The 11,829-nt window shown below is 39.7% G+C and overlaps 1 protein-coding gene across 1 annotated transcript; it reads right to left on the minus strand.

The window, feature by feature from the left end:
* Positions 1-195: 195 nt before the first annotated feature.
* Unc-76 (fasciculation and elongation protein Unc-76) lies at positions 196-10,305 on the minus strand. The gene is made up of 9 exons (XM_072001227.1): positions 9,975-10,305; positions 8,081-8,333; positions 2,181-2,303; positions 1,842-1,998; positions 1,666-1,774; positions 1,321-1,583; positions 1,167-1,242; positions 1,037-1,102; positions 196-960 (listed from the first exon to the last, which is right to left on the minus strand). The coding sequence occupies exons 1-9, from the start codon at positions 10,078-10,080 to the stop codon at positions 944-946; spliced, it is 1,170 nt and encodes a 389-aa protein (XP_071857328.1). The 5' UTR covers positions 10,081-10,305; the 3' UTR covers positions 196-943.
* Between the last annotated feature and the right edge of the window lie 1,524 nt (positions 10,306-11,829).

Here is an 11,829-nt window from a genome sequence, read left to right on the forward strand (position 1 = left end):
ATATATATTGCATAATAAATGTAAGATAGAACATCTTTTCGTCACGTGATCGAATTATGGTTACAATACTTCACAATTTTCAATTCATTAAAACCGAAATGAAAATTGATAAAAAATATCGAAACTAATTAACTAATAAAAAGGTATATGAATTATACAAAAGAAAACTTGCCTTCTTATGAATAAAAATAACACTTTTCAATAGTAAGATTGTTCAATTTATTTCTTTATTTCAACAAACACAATATCTGTAATATGTGTAAAACAACTGTGTTGCCGTACACAAAGTGTTCAATGGCATCTTGCATGTAATTATTAAACAGATTTCAAGTGTAGATTCATAAGGTTGTTCCAGCAACAAGATGTTTTTATTTTTGCGCGATACGTTACTAGATAATTCTAGGTACATGAGCATTACAACAATATATACTAAATTTATAAGTTTATATGTTGTAATCTACAAGTTAATCGGTATATTTTTCTACATAAATATAAATATTTTCGGTAATATAGTAAAATTTGTTCACACATTTCGATAAGATCTTTATGTACAAAAAATTACAAAAAACTGAATTGTCACGAAATTCATGATGACGTATACAAAAATGAAGATTTTATAAGTCGTACACGATTAAGAGGTATTTTATAGAGCGCATACATAGATTATTAGAAATATATCTTATGTAAAATAATATACACGTGATAATATATAAAGTAAGACTAGATGTGAGTGTCACGGATTCTATCTATGAGTCTAAAGTCGATACAGTGTATAGTTCCAGACACAATTTAGAAGCAAAATCACCTGCCTTAACGCAAGAATATGCGGCACAACAACGGCTGAAAGCGTATTGGCAAGAAGAGAGCAAATTGTATTCGTTAATAATTAATATCTTTCTTTCTGATTTTTATCGATTTCCGTGAGGAATTTATGGTACGCTCACTAAGTAGGACACAATACTGAAAATAGGAATTATTTTTTTTAGACATTCAACTTACACATTTATTTGAAAAAACTCAAGATTTCTTTACTTACCTTTGAGTATATAATCTGTTAATAAAGTAGGTACAGTTGGACTGTCTTCGCTAATTGCTTTTAATACTGTAAAATAAAATACCAGAGTTAAGCGTTTAATATATTCGCATAATTATTCAGTGATACTCACTTTTAATGAGAACTTGTAATGCCTGATTGTCTGGTGGGCCATTGTCCATATGATACGGAATTACGGTAGTTAAATACTGTAAGCAACGTTATTCAAATGAAATATTTCAAATTTATATCTACGAATTCGACGTTCTGCAACAATCGCGAATTACCTTAGATTCTTGAAGCGATCTATGTTGTGGTAAAGGACTAGTACCATTTTGCATTTGATTTCTCTTTCTCGTGACATGATGCTGCCTTCGTCGATTTTGTACTGCCAACAACAACGAGATAAATTGATTCTTTAATTCTTTCTCATATTCGAGCTCGTCGCGCAATGCAAGTTCCGCGATGAGAGTTTCGCTCAGAGCTCCCACCAAGGATTCCATCTCCCCGAGTAACTCAGTCAGTTGGCTGGAGGTAAGTTGTTTTAGCTCTAGAACAAACGATCATGATTCAAGATTATGAAGCCCATTCTGATGCTGTTTATTGGTTCGCATCTGCTTATGAAAATATACTTTTCTCGTGCAGCGGAGAGCCCAGAACTTCTCTGCTCCTCTCCAGTGCCTCGTCGCTATCCAATAAAGACCCATCGGAATCCGGAGATCTTTCCATCGACGGACTTTCCTACGCAACACAGATGTTTTTCCCTCTTTGCTTGTGAATTTATCTCTCGAAGAAATTGTATATTTACCTGCATTATATCGTCTATTTCACGGAGTACCTCTTCCGCAGTCTTAAGCGGTTCCTCTGGACTGTGAGTATCGGTGCTACTGGACAAGATCAAAGCATGCATGTCCAAATCAGTTGCGACAGCCTCATCTTCGCTACTTAAATCCTCTAGTTCAGGTCTATAGCAAACAAAATGAAAGCGTCTAATTTGCAAACGTCGATCGCGCTTTGTATATTTTGAAACACATTAAGAAATGTCCCTTTTATCGTTATCAACTATTCTTTGTATTCTTGCAGAAAGAAAAGCAGCAAACAAAGTACAGAAGCTGCTTAAAACGCTGCTGTAGAAACTACAGCTTACCTTTCGTGTGAAACCGGAGCCTCGTTCAAATTAAGCGCGGGCATGTGCATTTTCCTGGCGTACGATTTGCTCCAATCGATTGGTAATATGTTACCGAACGTACCGGTAATCGTCCACCACATTCTACAAGAAAAAGTAAAAGCATCAAGTTGAGAATCTCTCGTTAGAGGATGAGATAACGAGCAAATTTTTTTTTCTTCCAGACACATTAAATTTCATTAGGCGTATTATTAATTTCAATTACGCAGACACGACACCAGTTGACTCATATCCTCCCGCTGAATTGTCGTCTGCCGTTGTTTCAAAACCATCAATCGAGCAAGCGACTGCTATTTTTACATGCCGAGTCTTAACGATTACTCGGGATCAACAGCGAAGTATAATCTTACGTGACTTCAGAAAGGCACGCTTGCTAAAAGACGGTGTACATTAAAATTCGGGGCAAGGATGTTTAAGAAAATGCCACATTTCTAGCTACCAACTGTTCTATCTTTAAACTAGCCAAGTAACGGCAACGTATCGCGAACGAATTGTCTCAGCGAACTCTGTCGAACGGAAAACAATCGTGTGAACATCGTAATCTAAATTTCGTTGAGGCCTACACATCCTGTGCATCATCCTCGGAGACACGTTATCGCTTTAAATGCTTGTTGAAAGACACGATAAGATTCGAGGACGGAGGCAGACGTTCAAACGAAGTCTCTGTTTTCTGGGATACCGTGTGAATCACTAGTTCCTCGTAGGCGGTTCCCGGGTCGTGTACACACGTACACACCACGTACAGATAAGTCGTTCAATCCCTTGCAAACAAAGTCTAACTTATTTCGACAACAATGCATCCATTCTAGGGAAATGAATTTTCGCATAGAATCGGTACCCGTGAACGAGATCCTATCAACCAGTCTTTCTCATACTTCCGATTTGTAAACAATCTCGATTAGATAATACGATATACGATCTACAAGACGATTCTGTCCTCATTCTTCTATCTTTTTATTCTTATTTATTTTCTATCCGTTGGTTTAATTAAGTTTCTTCCCACTACGATTACCAGATAATCGAGTAAACCAAACTAAACTCGAACGAATCGATTAGACTCAATTAGCGGTGCAGCAGGAGTTTCACGGTTCGCTGGCAACCTTCAAATTTTTTCTTGTAATTATTCGTATCGATCAAATTAACTTCGTTTGTCTCGGTCTTATTATTCTCCTCATTTAGCCAGTTGCCGTATGGTAACGCTCGAGCGGTTCTCAGAAATAAAAGGAGAATAGAGGCAACATACGGCGGCCCGGTCGATGGTGTTGGATTAACAAATGGAGGTCAATTCGACCCACTCGAGTTTCTCATTAATGTTAAGTGCATTAAAGCAGTGACTTCATCCTGTGCGCATGTTAGTCGCATCATTCGGGACGAACGCCTAAACAACCCGACCAGATGTGCCGACGAAAGAATTATCGAAACAGGAACGGTTTTTTCGTATTCGTAAAAATTTCCATATCTCATTGAAATCGACGCGTGCAATAATTCATTTAATTCAATTCAATAATTCATAAACATCGATGCTAAAAGATGTATTAAAATTGAATGAAAATACATGGAAGAAAGTAACGTCCATCCCCTTGGAAGGACGTCCCTCTTGAAACGACCTGTACATTTTTCCCCATTAACTGGAACGAGAAAAACGCAGTGAAATTGAATTCTCGGGAAGGCGAGTGTATCCCCTTGCTTATTAATTCATTCTTCGGTTCAATGATCCGTGACGAGGCTTGTACAGTCTTCGTACGCTATCCGTTGCGTAACATAAACAGCTTACGAGCAAAAACAGCAGCTTTTCGACGATTCGTTATCCTAACAAATTGCTGCGATTCAATCTATTTTACTTAGTTCACAGTGAACCAGATAAAATAGCAAAGGATGCGGATAAAACGCCAATAAAATCTACGACGACCGTTTCGTTATCCCTCACAATCCTGTTAATATCTTCTTTCTTTTACTTTTTTCAGACAATAGAAAATGTATTACAATGCAAAAGAGCCGGAGCACTTTCGCTACATATTTCTACGATATTATCGGCGTGCCTCTTCTCGTGCACTTTTCATCGACATAAATAAATAAATTGAGAAGCAAAGAAAGGGGACACGAAAGAAAACGGCGCTCGTAGAAACATCGCATCGCGGTTAGCTGATACAGCGCAAGCGCTGCTTTATTGACGTTTGTCCACCCGGAGGGGTGGCTCGATACGAACGACCGAACAAAACACAGAGATCAAATTTTCATGGGGCACCCCTTCGCGATTCGATCGATGCACGATTTCTCGCTACTGTGATCGCGTTACTGACCCGTTCCTCCACCGGCACCCGAATTTTCGTATTACTTTACGTTTCTCGCTTCCCTCGTCACGAGTTCTCTTCGACCATTTTTATACTCGTGACCATTACATTAGGTACATAGTTTTCTACGAAACATACAAATACACCATTGAACCGTACGTTCCAGAAATATTGCAATGCGTACTTGTCCGAAGATTTCTTTTATTCCACGAACATCTAATCGGCGGTTCTATGGATTTTGACGGCGAACTGTTTGAAAAAGGATAAAAGAAGGACTACGCGCAAAGTGCTGCCAAAGAGAACGTACGACCCGTGGCCTGAAAAGGGGGCCATGAAAAAAAGGAAAGGAAGTTACGTGCCGTGGGGCGAGAAAGTCTTTCGGAGGTGAAAAGAGAAGGCTACCGCGTTTCGCGTTCAAAGGCGAGCGCACCCATTGGAGCCACGACCTTGGCTCTCTAAAGAGGAGAGACGCGTTTCATCCGTCGAACAACGCTCATTCCTGAGCGAGGAACTTTGTCTCGTGGCAAATTGGATTACGAACAATAGACCGGATACGCACGCACGGATGCGTTTATTCTTTCCGGCTTGGTGCATGCATATGAAAGCGGCGCCGATGCCGAATGAGACACGTGCGAGTGCACGTGTCCGATCTCCGCAAACCTCGGCCACTGACCTCTCGACTTCTCGCTGACGCTTCAACTTTCGATACGTCGATGCTCGATCTAAAACCGTGCTCGCGTTTGCGCTTGCTGAAATTCGGGAAATTGATTTCAGATGGATCTTAGTTTCCATCGAAGTGAAATAGCAGGGTACGGTCGATTCGATGCTTCTCGAAGAAGATCTACTCGGATGATCCTTAATTAAAGCTTCAATTAAGCTTTCCGACTTGGATAATTTCATTATACGTACGTATAGCGATTTACGACGTCGAAAGATCCCACTACGGTGCCATAAAAAACTGTACCCAGTACAGAGGATCTTTGTAATAAACGTACTATACGAAAATGGTTAAAGCAAAGTAGACGTAAGCGAGGCGAAAGAATCGAATTTATTTCCCCTACAACTCCGCCCCTAGAGTTCTATGACAACGGAATAAAAGAAGAAAATTTTAGGTAGGCGCCTGCCTAAGCAGCAGGTACATAATATGCAGGTATACGAGTATACAAGGCGAAGAGAACTATGCGTGGGTCACTTGGACCTCCCCTAGTGGGTGAGAGTTAATTCTTTCCGTTACAATCTCAAAGTGGTTTTTCTTTGATATAACAGCTTCGGCCCCTAAAGACTACGCGCCCTACACCGATGCCTTTTTTATAAGTTTATTTTCTTTTCTTCTCCGACCGCATCGGACCGATGAAAGGCAGCAGGACGTCTAGACGAATTTGGAGAAAGGCACGACTTCAAAGAAATTTATGCACAACCGGAGTTGAAACGAGTTTAAGAGCCTCGCCGTGTTACTCTACACTCTATGGCGAAGAAGATACAATTTTGCGCTTCGTTGAGCTTCACCTGCACCGAGTGATTACGTGGTTGGATATATTCGGTCGGACACCTGCACCGAGAATAACAGCGTCGATTTTTCATGGAGAATATTGTCCCGGAATCTCTGAAACCTCTTACGCGTCTCTCCGGTCAGGAATTTCAACTATTTTTAATTAGCTTTCACGATGCTCGACTTTTCCTGGAACTCTTCTTCTACGTCTGTTGCTTTAATTAATACACAAAGGACGAGCTATTTTCGTCCTTAATTGCGTCAGTACCGCGCATAATGAAATATATCAAGTATTCGGGAATAGAAATACCGTGCAAGCAGTTAAATAAGTTATTAAATTTGTGCTTAATAAGCAAAAACGAGTACATTAAAAGTAAAAGTTATATATCTATGTAGTTCATCTTCCAAAGGTTAGTTTATCGGAAAAACCACGTATTTCTCTAATCAGCAACTCCTAACGGAATATACCGAAAGAGGAAGCGCGACGTTACGTAATGTACTATGACCGAGAAAAAGAGATTCGCGAGGATGAAACCGAGAAAATGTTATAGAAGAAATAACGAGAGCACGGCTTTTGTTACGTGGAATTTAGAAATCGAGAAGGAACCGGCCGATCAAGCATCGATGTGCCGGTGCACGGCGCGCGACGATAGTCTAATTAGAAGGTAAGTTACTTTCTTGTTACGCGGTCTGTCCACTCCGCGGAGAGAAAGCTGCAGAGCGCGCGCCGCAAACGTCACGTAGAGAGTACTCATGGCGGCACACTTTTCTTGTAAAATCGATACCGTGATCTTAAGGATCAGACATGTAACGAAAACCTGGCGTCTCGTTGAAACGAATTCAAACGCCTCGAATTACCATCAGCAACATATATACAATTACTTTGCTCCACTTTTTGTTTCAATTTTAACTCATAGTGGGCGTCCGTAAATCAAACTCGTGTACGAATCATAACCCATTCGCTTTTTACTTAGAAAAAAAAAAAATCAATGAGGTCGATTCATGTACCGTCGACAAAAACAAGAGTATAATACCCGTTGAACCGTATCAATCTGGCGGTTTAGTGCAAGTAGCTGTAACGCTTCCTAATGAAACCATACGAGTAACGTTCAAACGATATCGGTTTAGCCAGAGTCATCGAGTGAAACTGTTTACGCGTCTTAACGAGAGTCGAAGAAAGCGTTAACACCAGATTACTTAAACGGAATATGAGATATTACTCGACAGAACAACCAATAGAACCGTAATGGTATAACATTTGCACGTCGTTTATACGATCTATAAACTGTTGCAAAAAGTTACATTAAACGGGATAGGTAGACATCTTGAATGATGTCATTGAAATACCGAATCATGGGACCGGTAATTATTATTCACACGGGATATAATATCGTAACGGTGATGACCGTAAACGATTACTTCCGTTCGACAAGAAGTGTGGCGCAACTATCATTACTTTATAACGAGGATCGCAGAGCTGCAAGGCGTAATAGATATCTCAAGGTAAACGCGACAATTTGAATGCGATAACTCCGACAATCTTCGGGGTATTCATTTACCCGGGGAGCCGCAACGCAGCGTCAGCAGCTTTACTTTTTTAATCATCGAACATGGCCGTATAAACCGGTATAACTGTACCGGAGATATCGCGTGACCCAAGGGTAATAGAAACTTCTCAATCGCGCACGTACTAACGTAATTTTCACTTGCGCGCTTTATAATTTCTTTTTTGCTGTCGACGATCCGTTAAAAAGAGGTCGTTCGATGATAATGCATAAAAGGAAAGGAAGGAAACGAAGCGAATTGCTGTATCTTCCATTCACCAGTAGATTATCTCATGTCTCGTACTAATTGACTTATCAAGGAAGCTTTTTCCTTTTGCAGCTACCGTTCGCAAACTGGTTGCCATTTAAATACTCTGACCAACTTCTACGTAATACCTACATTCGACAAATTAGATTATTATAATAAACTGTATAGCTTATAAATTTATATTTGCGTACATCATGGTGATAGGATATTCGAGAGAAAGAAAAAAGAAAAGAAAAAAAAAAAAAACGATTGACGCTCCAGAAACTTACTGGCACTCGTTCATAATTTCTTCCTGCGTGCGTACTTGCACGGGTGCCAGGGACTCGACGTTCGTGCCGTAATCGCGAAAGCAGGATGTTATCTTCTCGTCGAAGGTGTTAACGAGATCCTCGAGACTGCCGCTGAAGGGGCTGAATGTCCCCTCTTGCAGTATATCGGTACCATTTTCGTGCGTAGTCGCTGGCTCGTTTGCGTTACAATTCTCTCCGTAGCTCGTGTTTAAACCCGTGTCCAGCAATTGCTCTAAATATGACAAACAAGAGAGATCGTCATCAGTATTTACACATCTATTATCTTCCTCTATCTTAGTCCTACTTTTAGTACACAGTGACACATCAGTTTATCAGTCATCGTTCTTAATTCAATTCAGAGTATAATAAACATCGACAAGTTTCAATAACGTGAGACGCAATAAATCATATATTCCGGAATGGCTTATTGTTTCCCTACATAATATGTAGAGGGCCGTGTCACAAAGGACTCGCTAGGGAGAGGTTATTAACATTTGCCTGTCACTAAAATAATTACACGAAGAACTTCTAAAAGCTTTCTGACATTTGCATGCTACTGTGTAATTGGATTTTGTATATTGCTACAAACACTGCATACATATACGTAATTACAAAAATCAATATGTCTTATATGCTAATTTGAAACTGAAATTTTAAAAATGTCACTGAAATATCACTAGATACTAGAACAGTTAGATACTAGATCTTAGACTCGTAAAAAAATTAAGAAAACGAATGAAAAAGAAATTGATTCTTCGCCGTAAAGACACCCACTGATAGCCGGTGGGAGTGTTAATTTACATTTGCTACGGGTGTATTATCAGTTACATAAACGCGATGGATCGTACTTTCGCGTAGACGTCAGTGACGCATAGCGGATCGAATGTTTTTAGGATTAAATATCCGTGATTTTTCTATGAACACCGTAAAACATATATTTGCGTTTCTCTAGGCAGGAGCCCCGGCGGCGTTTCCAGGCCAGATTTCCAACGATGTGTGTTCTACGATGTCGTGAAAAGTGATACGAGAGTTAAAGCGTATATGAAGGATATTAGACACCAATTGTACGCATGACGTAGCCTTTTGTTACGCGTTTGTCGCCCGAAGGTCGCTTCTTCACCGCTGCCTATACTAAGCCACCCTCGTCATTTAATTTGCACGTCCGCAAAATGAGCGTGACCACGCGTGCACGCACGTTTTACACGCTTAATGCAGAGAGACACACGAAACCTGTTCCCGCTACCGAGAAACTCTTTTGGTTTCGAAATTTCCGCTTATAGTGCCGCACTGGCGTCGTACTGGAACGCCTTTTTTAGTCAAAGTAAAGGAGAACATCCCAGAACACCAAGAAAACCACGCGTTTCCCTATTCGTAAATCATGTTTGTTTCGTAACTAGACTACGGATGTTGTTTACGCAAATTTATAATTTAGTAGACTCAACCAAAGAAATGGAAACTAACTGTAAGGACTCGTTTTACTCTTTAAACGTATTCTCATATTCTTCTACATTGCGCGTATTCTTATGTATTTAAATTTCCCGTAGATGTATAAATAATATCCGCAGTCTATTCATAAGCGAACAATCGTCACCCACTTTCCGAGTAATCGAAATCGATTGTCATAAAAATAGAGAAGGAGTAAGGATTATCGGAGCTCTATATATATTGATTCTCAGTTTCGCGAACGACCGTTAAGATCAGAATTTTGCCAATTGACGAAACGTCGTATTCATAACAGAGACAATTCCGATTCGAAAACATCGCGATAAACTTTGATCCACAACGAGGTTAACAAGAGTCCGACACGGTAAGATGCGTCACAAATCGGGCAGGAAAGAGCAAAAGGAAAGTCGGCACGCGCGTTCCCTCGCACCTGTCAGTAGATTCATATTTTTCAAGCTGGCCGTGTCTTCCTCCTCGAAACGTGCGAGGGGTGCCTCGAACTTCAACTCGGCGATCTTGCCCGCCATGTCCCTCATTATTGACCGTGTGGAGAAGAACCGGCAGCGAAGTCAATCACCGTGATGAAATTCGGCACCGTACACTTGCGGCAGCGCCTCCGAGGCGCACCGTTTTCCTCGTTGCTTTTTATGATTTTTTCTTACAGAGGGGTAGAAAAGAAAAAGACCAATAGACACTACAACCAATTGGCGAACTGCGCACTATCCGCCGCCTGCAAGGCTTCGCGAACGACTGACGCAGAGGGAGCTTGCTCGAAAATAGTGGGGGAAGATGATTGCCAGTCGCCATGACAACCGCTGGCTGAACGCGCCGGTGACACAAAGCATCGACAGTAACGTATCCTAGAAACCAAGTACTCTGTGAAATTAGTAAATATATTTTGTTAGACGAAAACTTTTAATAATTGAGTTTGAGGTATACATATATTCAAATTGTCGAAATAAAATCATATGGCAGATGTATAAATCATATAGCAAATAATAAAACCATATAGGATTTCTCTTAACATTTTCATGTTACTTCCAACGTTACCGATTACGTACAAGTATAGTAGTTATCTGTATTTTATACCTAATCGATAATATCACATGCGATTCGAAAATGTAGATTGTAATTGTTTTCCATAAGATTGTATGAATGTACCTTAAGAGTACAAATAGTTTCTAATATCAAATAGGCAAACTGTAACTACAAATGGAGATAAAACATAGATAGAAATAATCATTTTTCTAGGTAAGTTCCTATACTTATCAGTGCCGTAACGAATTACAGAGGGCGTAGGAAACACTCCGAATTTTTCGAGGTCGGTATTACAGAACGTGAGATGTGAAGTTCCGTATAACATCAGCTCTATCCTGTATTTAGTCAAGGATCTAATTTAAATGTAATAAGAATCGCACGACAAGTCTCGGTACTTAAATATATTAAAAGGCACAAATATCATATTAAAGTATCTAAATATGCAATTCCGAGTGAAGATTTCTCGTTTTACGATTAAATATATAATTACTTATATCGTAATTACACATCGAATTCATTGGAAAAGAACCACGATGAATTTCTAGTTCTTTTCATAACCACACCTCGTTCATTTTCGAGCAAAAAATAATTTATCATGATGTTCGCGATAACGTAGCGTGGCCTTACTAATGCACGAAGCAATTACTCTTAGGTGGATTTTGCCAGCTGAAGGTCTGTTTTTGACATTTTCTGCTCTATCTGCTCTTTTCATAACTCCAACAAAGGCCAAAAGAAGCATCCTCGAGCGCGATAAAGTAATTTGGAAAAGGACAAACTCCGATAATACTTGCCCCCATGGGTAGCTGCTTAGTAATGCCATATTACATAAGCGATTTACCAACACCTGCAACATTTTGATGCGAAACTCGGATATTGGGCCAGCGCACAAGGTAATTCACATATATTGCCAGTCGCATAAAGAGTGTAATAAAAAACACCACTATAATGGGGGATTGTAGTTAACCTTGATAATATCGGAATTGTTAGCGGGAGGTGGTGATTAATAATGACAACGAATAAGATTTCTTTGATAGGATTGATATCAAGGAGATCGCTATAGTTGCATTATTAGAAAATCATCGGTGTAACAAGTGCCATAGATAAAAAGAGAAATTTGCATTACAGGAAAACTACCGAGAGCAAGTTTGAAGCGTGTAATTTTAAGTTTTGTTCCTCGAATGCCGATTAAAATTTATCTGAATAATCGATGGTACGATCATTTTAACAGTATTGGTAATAAAACAACG

This window comes from Bombus fervidus, chromosome 4 (genome assembly GCF_041682495.2).
Source record: "Bombus fervidus isolate BK054 chromosome 4, iyBomFerv1, whole genome shotgun sequence".
In the NCBI taxonomy this organism is placed as follows: Eukaryota; Metazoa; Arthropoda; class Insecta; order Hymenoptera; family Apidae; genus Bombus; species Bombus fervidus.